The 19,601-nt window shown below is 43.5% G+C and overlaps 4 protein-coding genes across 6 annotated transcripts; 2 read left to right on the top strand and 2 right to left on the bottom strand.

The window, feature by feature from the left end:
• Nucleotides 1-338: 338 nt before the first annotated feature.
• Nucleotides 339-7,173, bottom strand: LOC109853852 (trafficking protein particle complex subunit 8). 2 transcript variants are annotated; one of them, XM_020426390.1, is made up of 10 exons: nt 6,697-7,173; nt 6,032-6,473; nt 5,675-5,920; nt 5,028-5,543; nt 4,402-4,921; nt 4,125-4,310; nt 3,268-4,011; nt 3,032-3,194; nt 1,872-2,952; nt 339-1,763 (listed from the first exon to the last, which is right to left on the bottom strand). In XM_020426390.1, the coding sequence occupies exons 1-10, from the start codon at nt 6,851-6,853 to the stop codon at nt 1,499-1,501; spliced, it is 4,320 nt and encodes a 1,439-aa protein (XP_020281979.1). In that variant the 5' UTR covers nt 6,854-7,173; the 3' UTR covers nt 339-1,498. The 2 variants fall into 2 exon arrangements, with proteins under 2 accessions (XP_020281979.1, XP_020281969.1); XM_020426380.1 differs by having other exon boundaries at nt 3,268-4,023.
• A 205-nt stretch (nt 7,174-7,378) lies between these two features.
• LOC109853564 lies at nt 7,379-11,759 on the bottom strand. Of its 2 annotated transcripts, none has more exons than XM_020425806.1 (5): nt 11,020-11,759; nt 10,750-10,880; nt 10,396-10,560; nt 10,206-10,321; nt 7,379-10,100 (listed from the first exon to the last, which is right to left on the bottom strand). In XM_020425806.1, exons 3-5 carry the CDS (start codon nt 10,539-10,541, stop codon nt 7,705-7,707), a joined length of 2,658 nt encoding a protein of 885 aa, XP_020281395.1. In that variant the 5' UTR covers nt 10,542-10,560; nt 10,750-10,880; nt 11,020-11,759; the 3' UTR covers nt 7,379-7,704. The 2 variants fall into 2 exon arrangements, with proteins under 2 accessions (XP_020281395.1, XP_020281386.1); XM_020425797.1 differs by having other exon boundaries at nt 10,396-10,645.
• Nucleotides 11,760-11,893: 134 nt separating this feature from the next.
• On the top strand, nt 11,894-14,774 carry LOC109853573 (ras-related protein Rab-1A). Its single transcript, XM_020425819.1, has 4 exons — nt 11,894-12,168; nt 12,926-13,322; nt 13,436-13,675; nt 13,790-14,774. Exons 1-3 carry the CDS (start codon nt 12,146-12,148, stop codon nt 13,634-13,636), a joined length of 621 nt encoding a protein of 206 aa, XP_020281408.1. The 5' UTR covers nt 11,894-12,145; the 3' UTR covers nt 13,637-13,675; nt 13,790-14,774.
• A 680-nt stretch (nt 14,775-15,454) lies between these two features.
• Nucleotides 15,455-19,359, top strand: LOC109854316 (exocyst complex component 5). The gene is made up of 6 exons (XM_020427269.1): nt 15,455-15,879; nt 15,991-16,434; nt 16,517-17,094; nt 17,173-17,661; nt 17,748-18,255; nt 18,380-19,359. Exons 1-6 carry the CDS (start codon nt 15,847-15,849, stop codon nt 18,476-18,478), a joined length of 2,151 nt encoding a protein of 716 aa, XP_020282858.1. The 5' UTR covers nt 15,455-15,846; the 3' UTR covers nt 18,479-19,359.
• The last annotated feature ends 242 nt before the right edge of the window (nt 19,360-19,601 follow it).

Consider the following 19,601-nt stretch of genomic DNA (forward strand, 5'->3'; position numbering starts at 1 on the left):
TTTATCTCGTGAATCCGAGCGTCGGATTGGCCGACAACAAGCGCCAATTCGGCCGCAGTCCACTTGACACGAAGCCAATCCGGTTACTCGACAATCCGCCGATCGGATTCGTGTGAAAACACGAACCTAAGGTAGGATTGCCAACCGCAAAAATTTCCAATCACTCAAGTTTTCCACGGAGTTGGCAACTCCGGAAATTAGAAAGTCCGCACTTCTAACTTACCAACGAAGCGCAATCAATAAAAACGTTCTCGCAAACACATCGGCTGAACCATTTGAAACGTATATTTGTATATGTACAGAAAACAAATTTCACGATATACACATCAGGGGTATGTATATTTACAAATCTAAACCTCTTTATTTTACACAGACTAATTTTTTCCCAATAAACGTGTGTTGTTACAAAAGAGAAGACTATTTTTAAAATCTTTTAATTAAAATAGAGAAAGTGTGTATGTGTGTGTGTGTATGTGTGTGTTATATGTAGGAAAGACAATATTACAATCGCCAGTGAAAATCCGCGAGCAAATCCGTTATTTACGCATGTTTGTTTTTTTTTCTTTTTTTTTTTTCCACGAGATTACATCGTACAAAAAATACAAGTTTTTTTGTCGAAAAAATTTTCAACCATGCCATCTGTTTAAAAGGGAGAACGAAGTCTCTCGAATTTCCTTCAAAATAATTTCAGACTGATCCCTTTTACAATATTTACAAAAAAAAAACGTAAATTTAGATTCTCGCAAATTTCTCATGCTCGCGCCAATTTTGCTAGATGTGTAGTAATAATTAAAACGTACAAAAATTTCATTCGTATTTCAGTACGTTCGAAAGAGATCGGGGGAAACTCAAAACGACGCGACTTAAACTTCTTTCGAAAGCAGAGCGCGCAAGAAAAAAAGATGACGATATGTCTTGATAAGAAGGTACCGTACGAGACGTTTGGCAAGGGGTAAAGGAAGACGATCCTCTTTCGTCGGGTCGTCTCTCGTCGCAACGCAGCAGAAACGAGCTCCGCTCCGACCGCTTTATTACAAATTACCTGTGTGAGGTAGTTCAAGACTAACGGGGGAGGGGGTTGCGAGAAGAAAAACCAGGTAAAACACGGTTGACGAGTTAGTGCACAAAGTCGGATAAAAAAAAAAAAAAAAGAAAAAACGATCCCGAAAACACTTGCGTCTCGCGTGATATAAAATTTGGTTTGCGCGTATTCGCGCGGAGTGTGACAACGAATTGTGTCACGTGCAAAGCGAATTTGAAACGCTGAAATCATGGAAATCGGGTAAAAACATGAATGTTGACGTTATTAAAATATTAGCTATAATATAACAATCTTCAACATACGACGTATATGTACATTGACAAGGGAGGAATGATCGAGTTACACTAAAAAATATAGCATTTCCACCATGTCCGACTCTCTCTACTCAACGAGAAAAAAAAAAAAAAAAAAACAAACAAACAAACAAACAAATATCGCGGTACATAGGTGTTCAATCTATGTGCTGCCGTTGATTATACATATGCTCTCCATCTTGCCTTTCTGAACGACGTATTCCTTACTATTTACAGCTTTGACAGTGACTTCTATTCGCGCCGCTAAGTCGTACGTTCCCGGACTCGGTAACACGGCGTGCAACTTTACGGTGCTGCTCGCGTACGCTTCGACGTTCGAGTGAATTGACGAGTGACCCGCGTACTTGTAGTACGTCGAAGCCTGAGGCGAGTACAGCTGGGACTTAATACTTGGAAGATGAGTTTCACTGGAAAAGAAAGTGGCGAGTATAATATACGAAACTAAATACATAGTGACATAGTGTGTTTGCGTAACAACAGCGTAAAAAATTCGTCTTTGTGACGTGTTCCCTTACCTACTGGTGCCTATTGTATTTATTTTGACGTCGACTCGCATATCCGAGTGATTTTGCAGATACATCGTAACCGGCATGACGCACAGTCGGCTCTGTTGAAAATCGTGCGTGGTCTGTCTCTGATGACTGAGAGAGAAAGAGACGAGACTCTTTGAGCACTCCGTCTCCCACACGGGATCCTTCACGGGAGCGGTAACCGCGTTCGGTACGTTTCGATCCGGACCGAAGATCCTCAAGCGAGTCCCGTACTCGTTGCGCTCCGTGCGCGCTTCCGCGGGATGTTTGTACGTCTTGTCCAAGTGCTTGAGTTCGATGTGATGCTGTCCGACCGCTTTCCGCGCGATCGCACCGTTCTCCGTTATATTGGCGCACCATCTGACGATCAGCGTCGAATTCAACGCCATGATGTCCGACGCGTGATCGACGTTGTGCTGCGGCTGAAATTGCTGCATGTCGTTCGCGCTCTCGTTCACGTCCAACGGCAGGATGTGACGCCTCTGTACGAAATTAATGAACGGATAATTGTCGACCGACGGCGGGTCGACTTCGTCGGAGATCAGAGACACGTCGGAGATGGTGCTCGATTCGTTGCTGCTTGTTTTCTTCTTCTTCAACTTAAGCATCAGATGAAACACCTCCTGCGGCTGCACTCTGACAGTCAGCGGCAGAACGGAGGAGTGAGACGCGAGCCACAGCGCGCTCTGCAGCGACACTTTGGATATCATGATCTCGTTTATGGATGGATCGTGAACCTGATTGGTGTTCTTCACGGACATGATCAGATTCAACGTAGGCGAGTCGTTCTTGAACAAACCGCTTCTGGTGGCGATCGCGGTGATCTGTATCGAGTCCAGCACCGTCAACTGCCAGGTGTGTCGACACAATCGATGCTTCAGCGCGGACGTTTTCGACTCGACGTTTTCGTAATAAAAGAGCAGATCCAATCTATGCGTGCCCTTGTCGCGGGGCGCTTGCACCCAAAGTGACATTCTGTGAGTCTCGCCTACGTTTAACACACCGTTCTTGGAGACCGGCAACATCACCTTCGTGACAGATCTACTGCTCTTTCTCATCGTTGAATCTGTAAACACGTCGTTTATTTTTCATAAAAAAAACAAAAACAAAACATACACAAACACGTTTTCTAAAGATCCTCTCACCCTCGGGTTTCACGACTTTCGAGTTTTCCAACGTGAACAATTTCGCGTCGGTGGACGCGATGTGTACGTTCGTCAGTGGCGCGTTGCCGATGTTCCTCAACGTGACCTCCACCTTTTGTATTTCACCGCACAGCATTTCCGGCGACAGTTTGGTAAAAAGTATCTGCGGCGAAAGACAGAAATGTCAATTTGTCGGCGCAAGAGACGGTATATAAATTTTTTTTTTTTTTTTTTACCTCCATAAACGGCGCTTTCTCTATCACGTTCATCTCCAATCTAAAATCCTTTCCTTGCGTATTCGCGCCGGGTTTTTCTTTCACATTTCTCAACTTGGGCAGCGTGATCTCGAACAATCTCTTGCCGATGACGACGATGTTCGAATTCGCAACCGGCGCGTCGTTCAACACCTGTACCGGATTCGTCAGTTTGTAACTTATACCCAGAACCTTCACCTCGCCTACTCGCCTGGGTATGAGAGACAACACGATGTTCTGTTTGCACATCGGTTGCAGTAAAATCGCGTCTATGACGCTTGACTCGACCGGGCTCGAGTTCGCTTCGATCTCGTTCGTGACAGACTCGTTTGTGACAGTCTCGTTGTCGCGTGAGGCGAAAGACCACAGCAGAGTCACGTCGGACAACGGAAGCGCGACGTGCAACGGATTTTGCAACTCGATCGAATAATGTGCCGGCTCGTCCAGAACCGCGTTCGGTTTTGCGGTGTTGTTGCTTTGTCCGGAATACAACGCGACCGTAGGTTTGAATATCATGGGCGGCGATCCCTGCGCCTCGGCTATCAGCAACTCCTCCATCTTCGACCACTTCGCGTCGTCCGTTTCTTCGGTGCTGAATGTGACGTGGCTCGCTGGGATATTGCTTTCGGTCGATTTACCCAACGGACCGTAGAGCACCTTGATATTGTTGCTATCTACTAACGGTAACGGTAAAACTGGAAGTTCCTTGCACGTCATTCCATTTTCCTGAAACAATAACTGCGCGAGAATGCAAGCGAGAATTATCTAACACTGATATTTCCCAAGTGTTATCAATTCCCGCGACGAGAAATTATCTCTGGTTAGGTGCGAGTACTCACATTATGAGTGTGTAAAAATTCTCTTAAAAACGCGGCCTGTTGCGGAGCGTGTTGCTTACTGGAAGCGTTAAGTAATTTTTCAAATGCCTTCACCGCCTCGGAAACCTGCTTTAACGACGCAGCTTGCCTGCCGATTGTGAAATGGATGTGATCTTCGGCCAGAGACCAGCCTCTTTTATAATATACCTAATGTACACACAAATGTTATTTGAGATAACGACATTTCTCTAAAAAAGTACACGAGACGATGATAGGGCGGTTTAAGCAATTTACTTACCTGATACGCTTGCTGATAACATCTCAGCGAGTGTTTTCTTTGTCCGGCTTTCGAGAATCTGTGCCCGGCCAGAACCGCGTGGAAGGCGTATTTGCGCATCATCTTCGGACCGATGAAGCAATAAGCGGCCTGCTCGAGCAACAAACCCGAGCGCAAGTCCGAGTCCTCGCTGGTCATTCGTATCAGTTGCTTCGCGGCCTCGCCGTACAGTCCCCGACCCTTCAGACACTCCGCGCTGAGCAACGTCGCCCTCGTCGCGAACTGCGGCATCTTGCAGCTGTTCGCGTAAGTCAATATCGCGTCGTCCATGTACTCGATGGTTTTCCTATTGGTTTCGCCTTGCATGAAGGCGCTCAGGGCGGCCATCTCGAGAGCACCCGCGTAGTACACCCACGCCTGATCACCCGCGAAATCACGCTTCGCGCTGTGATACGCCTGATAGGCGAGCGTGTAGTGGCCGAACATGAAGCACAGATCGCCCAAACGTCGTAATTGCAACTCTGGCGAATCCGTGGTGTAACTGCAACATAAAAATGTGTAAAATTTTACGACCGACGACGTAATCGCGAGGTTTAAATTCAACTTCCAGATCGGTTTGAACAACAAGAGACGAAAGTACGTCTTACATCACAGCGTTGGATGGCGTCACACCCGGCGCACCAGGTTTATTTGTACCGAACCATCGTTTCGTGGCGCTGAGCAGCGATCTGCTGACTCCCTTCTTGTTCGAGATCACGTCGTTCAACAGACCGATCTGCTTCTCCACGTAAGGCAACAAGCTTCGCAAACAGAATTCCGTGATCAAGGTCCGCAGCCTCTCTAGATCTTGCGTGGATAGACGAGCACCGTGTTGAGCAACCACGTAATTCGGAGAATCCGCCCAGACGTTCATGTTTATCGGAGAATTAATTGACTGACCCTTGACATTGCTCGTGGTAATGAAGCTCTTTTCATTGTCCGGACTGAGCGGATGAATCGTAACCGGGACCGCTTCCTGTCCGACTTCCAGATGCGTACTCGCCACATCGGATATTTCAGAAGACAGACTAATTGTGTCGATCCCGGAGACTAATTGCGCCGTGTCCGGAGACGGCAACGTAATACAGTTCTGCGGCATTATTGGCGTTCCGGCTTGACTTGTTCTGTAACAGGTGTTACATGCCTTTTCACAAGATATTGAAATCCTTTCTAAATTGTTCGTATCATTAACCCTCGAGTTCTGGTCAATGTCACTTGCAATAACAAAAAAAAAAAAAAAATAAGAAAAACGTACTTGTCGGATTCCGTAGTGACCTCGCTCGGCATGGCGGATACTCCGCCTGTGTCCGCGGGTGTGCGCGGAGAACTGTTTTGTTCGCTGCTGCCCGAAACCTCCGAGTGTTTTGTGAGAAACTGACTCCAGGGATCGGGCAGATGCGTATTGTCGTCGGACAGACCCGGGGGTCTCGAATTCATTTGCAACAGAAAGCAATTGTTAGCACCGTAAATAGTCTTCATCTCCGTAAAAACCATTTCCGCTCTAGAAAAAAAAATACAAAATTGTTCGGTTTTGTCAATTATTTGATGCAAAAATCCGGATACTGCAAAGTTTTCTGTAAAATTGTTTGAGAGAGAAAAAATATATACTCACTTATTTCTATCGTCCTGAACGGTATCGTGAACTAAAATGTAATACCTAAGAGCATTATTATTGAACCACTTGGGCAATTTTCCCGGCACGCTCTGATGCAATTGCGCCCCCATGGTCTGAATTCGCTCCAACGGATTGTCCTCCGACGTGGAGACGACTATCATGCAAGCGAGCAAGTGTTTCGTGAATTCGTGATCAGACGGGAACTGAACGCTCAGAAATGTTTCTCTCCACGCCTCGAACCAAGGAACGGAAATCGGTATGTCCAGATCGGTTGTGCCGATGCGAACCGCGGTTGTGCGCTCGCACAAACCGGAACTTACCGCCTCGCTCAACATCTTTTTGGCGTGACTCGGTTCGGGCGGTCGCGCATTGATATCCTGTATGGCGAGCCGCAGATTTCTAACTGTAACCGTGCTTCCTTGAGGATCCTTGAAGTGACCTGAAAGAGCGCACGTTGCTTTTCAGACCATATATCTGTGTAACGAATCGTTCAGGTTTAAAAGTTTAAACAAAATGATCGCACAAGCGTTGGAAGATCACATCAAACATTGCACAAATTACGTTAACAAATTGCCATATATGAGATTGACATATATGAGTTCTCGATGAACAATTATGACGACGTGCAAGGTGGTTGGTTCTGGTGGGTGGGTGTTAATTACCTTCGGTGTTTAATTTGCAAAAGGGCTGAAGCAACTCGACGAATGACAGATTGTTCCTTTGGCACGCGGCGTCGGCCGCGATCGAGCAGACCACGGCTATCTGGGGCGAGAAAGCGTTGCCGATGAACTCCCGCGGGGTTAACTTGCACTGAGCCATGATCCCGTACGCGCGCGAATCATCAAAACATCACGACGTTCACACGTAACCTCGAGGTTCTCAGCGCCGTGAGAAACGCGCTCCTCTTCATCGACTCGTTGTTCGCGCGACTCACGATCATATCATTCCCGCCCGTTATCTCGCGTGTCGACTAAGTCGACGACGGGCCTCAATACGCGCTCCCGTGCATCTGTGGCGATAAACATGTCCACCACCCGAACAGCTGTTTTCTAAATATCCGCCCGTCGACAAACTTGACACACGAGGAGGAGACACGCGCGCGCGATCGACTTATCGTATCGCAGCGTTGGTTACGCACCGATAAGTCGTGCGTGCGCTCGAGCGTCTCGCACGCACTTTCCGCACCCGCCGCGCGTGCGGAAATTCTCGCCTCCTAGGATTGGCGTGTATTTTTAATTAAATCGATCAGCGCGCACAAAAAAAATCATCGAAATTATAAAAAATTCATTTTGAGAAATCACATCAGCGAGTGTAAAAACATTTTATCATACGATTTATTTCCGTTACATTTCAATTTTAATATACAATTTGCATCGGAGCAACAATGTTTTTTTTTTATTAACAAATTATTTATAAGGATAAAATCATGATAGGAGAAAAAGTTGCGATTGTTTTATTTACAATGAATTATTTTTATGAATAAAATGTGTATACGCGCGCGCGCGCGCGCGCGTACACACACACACACACACACACACACACACACACATAACGTATCTAATGCAAATATGTATAACAATTTTACGCGCATCTTTCGATCAATATCGTACTGCCGATGCGTTGCCGAGGTGTAAATTAATTTTCCTAAATTGGACCAACGTCGTCGCGCTTTATTCTATATTCAATCGTCGCACCACCACCCTAGCACCTTCCGTGATATCCTGAATAAATTTCAACATCTCTATGCGCACCTTGCCGTTTTTAACATCGTTGCTCGCGCATTTTCGTCTCTGCCTGAGGCGTCTCTGACGAGCGACATCGTCTTTGTTTTGCGCGAGCAAGTCGTAATAAAACTCTTCCGTGATGTCCTGCAACTTTCTCGGCGAGCTGTGATGATGTCTCGAAGACGGTCGGCGTGAACCCCTGTGGGTCCCGTTGTTTCTCTCCTTTCTGTTTCTCGGTGATGCGTTTCCGTTGCCAACGTCGATCGTTACGGACGACTCGTCGAGTTCCGTTTCGTCGAGCTCGGCAGACGCCGCGCACAAATCCTCACGTTTGTTCTTCAACGAGGAATCCTTGGAGATCGCGTCTTCTGATGAAGACGTTGTGCTGTCACGTCGTTGCGACGTCTCGCCGCTGCTCGCGGCTGAAGAAAATCCACGCGTGGTCTTGCGCGCGCTTCGCACTACGTTCTGCAATACAAATGGCATCTGATCGATGGTAATGATCTTGTTCGAAATTATTCTCGGAACGCTGGTTGTTCTGTCTCGCGACTTGTCGGCAGGCTCCTCCGAAATTGGCGACGTTTCTTCCGCCGATGTCTTGATGGTTGAATCCGACAAAGAACCGCAATCTTCGGCCGATATATCACACTTGTACGTCACCTCCGTGTTCGTATCAATCAGTGGATTTCTGTTTTGCGACTCTAAAATTGTTTCCTCGGTCGAAAACACTGTAGACTGAAAACTCTCGGGAGTAACATCGTCTCCTCTCTTTTCCTCTTTCTCGTTACTGGTCTTATTCGTTACATCTTGTTCGTTGTCGCTACTCTGCCATTCCATTAAGTCACTTCGTCCGGTTGTACTTCCGCTCACTGAATACATGTCGCTCATGTTCTCGAAATCACGTTCCCATCGGCACGAGTCATTCGCGGTGTTGTGTTTGCTGTAAACAATCGGAACATTTGATCTGTTCATTCTTCTATCTAAAAAATTGGCGTCTGAACTATATACAGTGGTGCTAGGATAAACGGACGATGAGTTGATCAACGTTGGTATCGAATACGCGTTATTGCTAATGCCGGCGTGGCCAGTTTTGCGACGTGCGCGTTTCTCGTGAGGCGAGTCGAACATCGTCACCATGTTTTCCAGTCTCAACAGGCTTGAATTCAACAAACACTTTTCTCCGGCCTTCGTCTCAGCCTTTTCCGAATTCTCCAACACCTCGTCCACCTCTAACTTGGTCTTCTGCTCGATGACGGCCACGCTGTCCTGATCTTGTCGAATGGTAAACATCAGACCCTCCATTACCAGGTCGGTAATATTAGAGGTGCGTAAGATCTTGTCTGGTATGGCCTTCTTCTCGGATTCCCTGGCTTTTTGTTTGCGAGATCTGCACGACTTGTGGTGTGCATTACTTTGCGACTGATTATTACCGTTCGCCAATGTGTGATTCCCGTTGCTTTCTTCGGACTTCGAGTCGAGTATTTTGTCATTACCGATGGACGTTTCGTTATTCTTTCTTTCGATTGACAAATCCTCTTGTACTGACCGATCAGTGGCCAAGAGTGTGTTCGATTTCCTGTTGTGTTTCTCACTTTCGATATCTTTCTCAAAAAAATATCTATACGGTACATTTTTATTATTATTATCTTTATCATCCTCAGCATCGACAGCGCGAGCGTTCTCATTAAGCTTCGGTCCAGGTGACGACGAATCTCTAGTAACGTTTGCTATTTCTGTAAACCAAGACCTTTCCTTCTGTAATGACTTCGAGTTTTGATTTATAGCACGTTGTTCCTTACTCACGTCCGTTTTTTTCCGTTTGGAACATCGTTCTTGTGCATCTTCGATGGAGTGTTTTACGGCTTTTTTCTGGTTTCTGACGTCAAAATTAACTGATTTATTTCCGATGACGTTACTAAGCAATTTTGAGCCACTCTCGTTAACGAGATACATCGCAGTTGTACTCCCATCTTGATGTTTGTTAACGTTTACAGAGTCTTTTACATTATCTCGAGAATTGGATGTTTCTAATACCTCATCTGATGTGGTTTCAACTTCATTATGTTGCGAGATCTGGTCTATTGTTTTGCTCTGACACGTCTCAGTCTCTTTTGCAGATGTTTTGTTACATATCACAGACTTAGCCGCTTCGTCAATAGCCAAAGGAACATTCGATTCAACGTCTCCGACAATCGGACATCTTAAATTACGCGACGAGTTTTCTTCCGACGAAGAGATTTGTATAGTTAACACAAACGCGTGCGAGAATGTCGCGGCATTTTGTCTCTGCTGAAATTTCAATATCGCGAACATTTTGTCCTGGCGCGTCCAAGATGTGCAATCTGTGATTTTTTATTGATACGGAAGTGAAGGAATTTATATATTGCGAAACTTGTTCATCAAAAGAACAATAATGAGAAATCTAACAATAATGAGAAAAAGGATACTGTAAGTAACAAGAAGATGTTGAGTGCCAAACTGTTGACCTTGGCTTGGATGACACTTTATGATCCTTCTGATAATTTTTAACAATTCCCGTCCATATGGAAATTGCTCGGTATTTCTGAAAATTAAAACGAAAATATTAATTGAAATTTCTCAAAGAATAATTAAGAAACAAGACAATTATCTTTGTACCTCATTGTACGATGATATCTAAAAATAAATTTGTATATATTCTTCTTGCAACACAGCCAATAAGATCCAGGAATGGTTAGGAAGGATTCCTTTTTTGAGTCGATCCAATTAAATTTGCTAAATGTTCGTACATATATTCCAGGCATTTTCTCTCAGGCAGTAGATCTTGAAATAGGGGAACTAATCTTGTTGAATCTTGTCTACCAACTGACTCTTTTACAATAAATGTGAGATAATAAAGTACCCTTTGCTGAAATTGATATATTTCCAAGCTTGAATCTCATCTTTCTTCTTGTAACACAAAAAATCTCTGACAAACAAATATTATTACAGTTCACACAAAGAAAAACTTACTCCTTTTATGACTTCATTAATGAACACATCCTCCACCACATCCCATGGTAAAAATTCTGTAGACGAGAAAATTCCGAATCCTCTTTTGCATTCGATATGCACGCCAACAGATTCCACAACTAATAAAGTATCTGCAAAAGTAGCATGTGTAGAAAAATTGGTCGAGTGAAAAGTTTTGAATTATCTGGCGATAATAAATTGTTTCCGTCAAAAAAAAGTCGTTGCAACATTTTCAGTTTAAAGAAATTTGAAATGAATTTGTTTCCTCACCATGGCATGCGGAAATTATGAACACGTTTCGCAGGAGTATCAGGACAAACACCGACAGTAGAGACAGAATCAGAGTTTTCGACACGACCCATACGAAGACAACCGCGCAGACCAGTATCAGGCAGAGATTTATATTAAATCGCCGTTCCCTACGCAGCACAAAGCTTATGACACTGCCAGTGCTTGCTTTCTCCTCCAACGTTAGCCATTCCCCATCGACGTTTCTGAATGATACTTCAGTGGGAAGTGCTTGTGTTTGATGATTTGACGACATCAATGCATTCTGTTTGCAAACACTCTGTTTGTGCTATTTACTAAAGTCCCATCGTCCCGCGCGCTACATATGAGCCATACGCTTATATAAATCTAATGTAAATATACTCAAAACAGAAACCCCGGATACTTGACTGAGACCACTTCTCCCAATGACAGGTACGCGAGAATTCGCCGCTCCTAGTGTCACGTCGAAAGACTAGTTTCCACCAACTGTCACAAGTGATCGCCTTGAAGTCTCGAGACCCTTTCACCATCGCCGATTAGACGTGAATCGCGATTGGTCGGGTTGACTGATGAACGACTGATGCGATTGATCAATTCCAATCGGGTGATCAGCCGATCGGTTTGATCAGAGACGAACCTCCGGATTGGTCGAACTCGCGTTTGTTGACCGAGTCGCGTGATGAAACTCGTCCAATCGGGACGAGGTTCGCCACACTCGAGATTGGCACCCAACTTAGCTCGCTCGGTCCGCTATTGGTCGGAGAGAAAGTTTACCGCGCGCCAGAGGTCGTGTCTCGCTCTCGAACGGCTCCGACGACGGTGGGAATGAAACAGCACCTGCTGCCATTCTGGCATTACGTCAATGGTGTGTGTGGAGGTCTCATTCGTCGGTTTGGGAGGAGTTGCTGTTGACCGCCATTGTTACAACTCCGTCGCGCATATCTCGGGGGGAACGTGATTAATAATTTTTCGCGATTTGTCATTCGCGGATTGCCGTAGTCGTCGCGCATCCGGACACCGAGACAACCGTTTTTTTTCCCCTCGTCGTAATTGTAATTTCGGAAACCCAAAGGATCCCGGAGAGAGCGTCCACATTATCACCAGCCAGCTCGTCACTCGCCGTAGCATGTCCACGATGAATCCCGAATAGTGAGTAAATCGTATCCCCTCATTCTGCGCAGAGACATACGAGAAGTGCGCGAGATCTCGCGCCGCGCGCGACGTCTCGCCTCGTCCGCTCGAGCGACGACACGCACGCACAAGAACGACAAGAGAGAAAGAAAGAAAGAAAGAGAGAGAGAGACGACGCGTGTGTGAATCCTCGTCGCCGTTCTTCTCCCCTCTGTCCTTCGACGGGGGCGAACGAAAAAAGAAGAAAAATATATATATATATATATATATGTGTGTACATGTATACACGTCTCTAATCTCTTCACCGTCTGACAGATCCACCCTCCCCCCGTGCGTCGTCTCCCCTCCTACTATGTGAAACATGGCATTCTAGCGCCGTAGTCCATATTTCGCTCATTTTTTCCGGTGGTACACTTTCGCCGTATCCGCGCGTCTCCCGATGTCGAACACTCGGGTCTTTATTTTTTTTTTTTTTTTTCCCCATTATCAGGAACTAATCAGCCTCGAGATACCCCTCGCTCGAACGTCCAAGGATCCGATTTGCTGAGTAGTTTTTTTCTTTTTTTTTGTTCCGTTGTGTGCACTTTGCATCTTCGATGTACATTCGCGATCTCGATGATTCGCCTTTTCACACATCGCTCTTTTGAAGAGCGCGGTGTGTGCGAAGCGCTCGTCTCTCTCTCTTCCGTCACAAAAACACACGCGCACGAGTCGACGACACGATTTGATAACAAAGCTGAAACGTTTTTTTTTTTTTTTTTGTTTTTTGTTTCAGCGATTATCTGTTCAAGTTGCTCTTAATCGGAGATTCCGGCGTGGGCAAGTCGTGTCTTCTGCTACGTTTCGCCGATGACACATACACGGAAAGTTACATCAGCACCATCGGTGTGGATTTTAAGATTCGTACCATTGATCTCGATGGGAAAACGATAAAACTTCAAATCTGGGACACGGCGGGTCAGGAACGGTTCAGGACAATTACGAGTTCTTATTACCGGGGTGCGCACGGTATTATTGTTGTTTACGACTGTACGGATCAGGAGACCTTCAACAACGTCAAACAGTGGTTGGAGGAAATTGATCGTTACGCCTGTGATAACGTCAACAAGCTGCTAGTGGGCAATAAATGTGATTTACACACTAAAAAAGTAGTCGATTACACAACAGCCAAGGTAACGAACTAATGTCCGCAAACGTTCTTCTTGCTCGATTCGATTCGTTTCACGATCTGGTGTTCTAATCGCGCTATTGTTTCTGTGTTGTCTCGTTTGTTTTTGCCAAACAGGAATACGCCGATCAACTGGGCATACCGTTTTTGGAAACATCAGCGAAGAACGCGATGAACGTAGAGCAAGCGTTTATGACCATGGCTGCCGAGATCAAGCTTAGAGTAGGTCCACCCTCGAGCGGCGCGAGCGATCCGGCCAACAAGGTGAAAATAGAACACGGACGTCCAATCGAATCATCCAAGTCCGGATGCTGCTGAGAACTGTAATCTCGTGTCCAATCCATCAGTTTAACCAAAGTAAGCGTTCCGCGTAAATCCGGCAGGTGCGAACATCGAGGGGGGGGGGGTTTCAAACAATCGGAAGTAAAAAGAAATTTTTTTTTTTTATATATATATAATTCTTGATTTCAGAACATCTAACGGTTGCGGTCCTTGGTAACTGCAAAAATTTTAAAAAAAAGCTACACAAAAAAGGATGTACATGAAAATTTTCAGTTCGCATCGCAAAAGGAAGAAAACAAAAAAAAATCTAACACTCACATGGACCACCAACTCTTCCTCGGAGTTGTACAAAAACAAAAAGCAAAAAAAAAAAACAACGTCTCTCCTCGTCCGCCTACTCTTTTTCCCGTTTTTTTGTAGTTGTCTTTCTTTTCGAAGAAGACAGGAAATGCGGTTACTCTCTCAACGCCATTTTCTAGATCAAGTTCGACCTTAGATAAATTCGTCGAATGTTATATAGCGTTTAAATAAAAAAAAAAACGGTGTCGAACGTGTGCGTAGGCGTGTGCGTAACAACACAAAGCGATATAACTCATGTCTTTTAAGAGAAGAAGAAAAAAAACAAAGTAAAATTGGGTAATATTGCGATGAATTATATTATAAAGATAAGCACTATTTTTTTTTAGCCTAATTATATATGTACAATGAATTGTATGTTTGGCTTTTGTATCGCGCGAAAAGCCTTTCTATTTCTCAATGTCGTATAATCTTTGAAGTTGTTTCTATATGATTTTTTTCTTATCTTTTTTGTTTAATTCTCTCTCTCTCTCTCTTTCTCTTTTTCTCTCCGTTTTCTCTCCGTTTTCTCTCCGCGAATGTGCAAGTCTCTTTCGTATTGTTCGTTCGCGTTCTTTAATTTTCTTCGCAGCGCGGGACTCCGCGGGCGCGACAAAGTCGCTTTTTTTTTTTCCTCACAGCGCTCACTAGTGTAATTTAATATGTAATAACATTTTATTAAAAAAAAAAAAAATAGAATATTTCTGAACACACACACATACACTAACTCTCGGAACGCGTAGAACACACAGACGTTACTTCTGCGCATCACGTATACAATGTATATGTATATTAATGTTCTATATAATGTGCGTACATATACACTGTATTGAAAAAAGTATTCTCTGAGCGTGCGCGCCCAAGAGATAAAAAAAAAAAAAATGCGGAAATATCCTTCTTTCAAAAAAAAAAAAACTGTCTGAAGATTCGTCATTTTTACAATCCTCGTCGTTGTCCCGTATGTTTTATTTTTTATTTTCTTTTTTTTGTTTTTTTAATTTTTTTCATCTCCAAGATTCAAACGCGATCCGAGAATCGAACAGAAGAAATGTGAAACGGAAGTTCCAGACTTTTAATCAAGTAGAAAACGGGGATATTTTGTACGAGCTAAGAATTATATTATTACAGTTACAGTTTAATCCAAAATTGTATCTTTGTATCGTGATGAAGTTGCGGGGTGGTATACGATATAACGGCACTCAAAATTACAATTATAGTAACTGTAATTTATAAAATACAAAAAGAATAAACAAATTATCTAAACGATAGTGCGCTGTTCTTTGTGCTGTTGTTTCTTTTTTTCTCTCTGCGATTTAGTGCGTGCACGCGCGAACGTTGCGCGATGTGTCATCTCTCTTGCTACATGTTTCATAACTCGACGCGCCCAAAGAAATCAATCGATAATTTATCTTTGTGTGCGTGTGTGTGCGCGAAGCGGATCGCGCGACAACACGTCCATCTGATGGCTGAAATTTGTTATTACGAACTTGTGTTTCGCCAGCGCTATGTTCAGAGTGGGGCTCATTGGCACCTACGTAGCCGTGTTCATTAACCGGTTTGTCGGTAAGTATCACGTGTACGCACCAAGACTGGTTCTTTTCGGTGCTACGGCATGTGGTTCTACGACATGACATTTAGTTAAAACACGTCAGATGTTCGGAGCAAGTTCACGGCACTGACAGTCATCACGAAATGATTGAACAAGTCGGAGTTTTCGCAATCGATGAATTGTGAGGAGTTCGAAGCGTCGAACGGAGAGCGTATGTAGATTGAACAAAACAACAAAACAGAGACAATGGTCGTCTTGCCGATCGCAATTTCCGTGCGGTTTTTTAATCCAATTGTGACATAACCCCAGCGTACCTTTGTTTTTGTTCAGACGAAACGTTAAACATAAAAATATCTTCAAAATGATGCAACAATATATGAAGGAATTGGAACAGGTGTGTGTAGTTTTTTGATGATTTTACATTTTGATCAAACGTCAAAATGTCACGCCAGGTAATTGGTGTTATGATATTTGCAAACAAGTTGCAATTTTTTTTCATTCACAGGATCCGTTCGATTCTGAGGAATTTGTCGAGCGATTGGCTTGGAGAACTGTCAATGACAAGACCAAGGATGGAGGAAAAACGTTCTTCGATCCCGTCATAGTTCACGAAACTTTTTTACAGGCGATTAAAGACCTGCAGATATTGCAGGAACGTCAACAAAAGAAATGCGACAGATTGGAGGCCGCTTTGAAAGAAGAGGAGGCTCGACACGCGATGGAGATAATGGAATTGCAGGAGAGGAATAGACATTCCATCGATTTGTTTCACCAGTTAGACGAAAGAATCAATTTTGTGGCCACCAAAGTCTTGCATCTGGGAGATCAGTTGGAAAGCGTCAATACACCGAGAGCGAGAGCGGTCGAGGCTCAAAAATTGATGAGACATTTTTCGGAATTTTTAAGCCCCGGTCTGTTGACAGATCCGATTTTTACGGACAAATCTTTGGTAGAGAGAAATAAAAAAATTTAATTTCGAACACCGCGACGACTAAAATCGTTGTAACTAAAAAGAAATAACGTTGTTTCAGTTGAATGAAGCGGCTGACGTGATTCAAAAGCTCCATCTCATAGCGCAGGAACTTCCCTCCGAGAAATTCGAACACGCAAAGAAGAAGATCGGCGTCAAGTACGACGAGATAGAACGGAATCTGATCGAGGAGTTTGTGAGGGCGCACAACAGAGAGGACGCGCCGCGTATGAGGGAACTGGCGGGCACTTTGGCTCATTTCAAAGGTTACTCTCAGTGTATCGATGCCTTCATAGAACAGAGTCAAATGGGTTCGTTCGGTGGGAAGGATGTCTTTCAGGATGTAATACCCATGTGCACGAAGTATCACAAGCTCATGCAACAGGTGTTCACCAATCCCGAGCAAGTGATGGCGAAGTTCGTCTTGAACATTTATCATCTGCGTCTTCAGAAGTACGCGGTAGCCAAGTTGGCCGATAAAGCGGACTCCGACAAATATCTCAGGAATTTGTACGATCTGTATACGAGAACGGTGAAGCTGTCGAACGAACTGAGGATCTTTAATATGGGCACGGACGACACTTACCTCTCCAAACTTACCAGAAATATATTTCAGAAATATTTGGACGCTTACATCACGTAAGTCTTTGGGACGTTTATTTAATAAGAGCTAAAACAATCATTTCATTCTGTGTGTGTTGGGTTGATTTTTTTTAGCATCGAAACGAAGGCGTTCCGAGAAAAATCGGCGGCGCTGCTCATCGAATATTACGAGTCCAAGAATCATCAGAAGAAACAATTGCAAACCGGCGGGTTCCAAGAATTGCGCAGAGATCTTCAAGCTGTGCTGGGCGCAAGGACTAATATAAATATTGCTCAAATAGAAGATTACGGAGGCGAGACGTTTCTCTCGGAAGAACTGGCGATCGCGATATTACAAAGGAGCAAACTCGCGTTTCAGAGATGCCAGTTACTCTCGCAGTCCGTAGACGTTTCCGCGAACGCGCTGCAGATCTTTGAAATATTGCTCCAATATCTGATAAGCGAACACGTGGACTACGCGTTAGAATTGGGTTTGCAAAGCGTGCCGATACCGGAGAGCAGAACTCAGCCGGAGATTCACTTCTTCAACGTGGTGCATCAGTGTAACGCGATTGTCAGGCTCTTGGAGGAACAATTCAACGACAGCGTATTGCCTCTCGTTGTGTACGCAAGTCGCGCTTTCGCGCGCCTACTTTCGCCTAATGCCAATCTAAGATACGAATCAATATTGAAGATGCGTTTCTTTTCAGATCCACACCCAAACATCCCGATTGTTTGTTAAAGAAAAAAGCGATATTAGAACAAATTGACGTTAAATTGGACACCGGCTTGGACAGAAGCATTAACGCGATTGTGGGCTGGGTGAAAGTTTATCTACAAAATGAACAGAGAAAGACAGACTTCAAGCCGGAAACTGACGTCGACACCGTGAACACTCCTGCTTGTTTAGCAGTGGTCCAGTACGTGAGCGGAATGATACGACAGATACGAAATACTCTGGACGGCAAGCACTTGGAGACCACTCTCAAGGAATTGGGAATCAGATTTCACAAAGTCATTTACGATCATTTGCAGCAATTTCAGTTCAATTCCGCTGGCGCTATGTGCGCGATATGTGACATGAATGAATATCGCAAGTGCATCAAAGAGCTCGACGTTGAATTTGTTACGAATCTCTTTGACACCCTGCACGCATTGTGCAATCTGCTGTTGGTAAAACCGGAAAATCTGAAACAAGTGTGCACGGGAGACCAACTGGTACGTTGAATTATCATCAAAATATACGTGTAACGCAAAAAAAAATACACGTACTCTTTGCACAATTTTCTCGATAAGATCATTTTGTATTGGAAAATTAATATAAATCAATGTGATGTTGCAGATGACACTCGATCGCACCGTTCTACTAAATTTTATTCAATTAAGAACCGATTACAAGACACAGAAGTTAGCCAATTGTTTAAAAGGCCTAGCAACATAATGACACAGTCTAGTTTGCGTAAGAAAACGAATGCTTTATGCTTTAATGTTGGACTATCAATCACAAAAATCGATCATCTATCTATTAAATATAGGAAAAAAAATCGCTCCGACACAAGAATGTAACCTGTTATTTATACAAACTACCTAAATATGTATGAGAATTTTTTCGCCATTAGGATTATTGTTCGCGTTGTTGTCATGTACATACACTCGCAGAAAATAGCACTCTTTCAGGTCGCTCATATCGCAATAAATTGAACATACGACGATCAAAAGGATACGACCATAGACATATATCGACCTACGCTTTCAGAGCATATTTTTTTGTGGGAATGCAGCTTGTTCTGTTTCACCTGAGTTTTTTCTGTTAACTTAAGCTGCTTTCCTTTTAGGAGACACAGTCGACACAAGAGTCATTCTATCTTTGTTTTTCACTGAATATTGAACGAAGACAGAATGACTTTTGTGTCGACTGTGTATCCTAAAAGGAAAGCAGCCTTAGTAGGGTGTAAGAGCCGAATGTTTCTCCAGTCAAGCGGCTTGTATTTTATTTGTTCTTATGAAACAAGCGAGGATTTTATATGTCTATGGACACGACGAATGACCACACACAAGAATTTCATCAATATTTAGATTAAAATTCTTATTGATTTTTGTTGTTCGTTTTTTTTTTCTGTAACTCTAGCAAAATGTGTTGAAGCAAAATTTAGTGAAATAATAAAAACAATTTAACAAGAAAATGTCTGTCGCACAATTATATTTTAATGTACATTGAAGACGCACGTGTTTTTTTTTCCTATTGTTACATTACAGTAATTTTATATTATACAACAGTACTACTATGTAACACAACATATGTGTATATATAAACATACATTTATATATATAAATACGTATTATATATTGCACAAAATACATAATATACTATATATTGCACAAAATATATAACATATATAATACATATATATTATATATTGCACAAAATATATTATATATTATATATTGCACGAAATATATAACATATCACGCACAAATGCATATTTATATGTAAAAAATTGCGTATTACGTAATAATACTGTTGTAACGGCCCGCGGAGTTACAGTGAACGCCAAGAGAGATTC

The sequence above is a fragment of the Pseudomyrmex gracilis genome, unplaced genomic scaffold (genome assembly GCF_002006095.1).
Source record: "Pseudomyrmex gracilis isolate BER0280 unplaced genomic scaffold, ASM200609v1 scaffold_2, whole genome shotgun sequence".
NCBI classification, from domain to species: Eukaryota; Metazoa; Arthropoda; class Insecta; order Hymenoptera; family Formicidae; genus Pseudomyrmex; species Pseudomyrmex gracilis.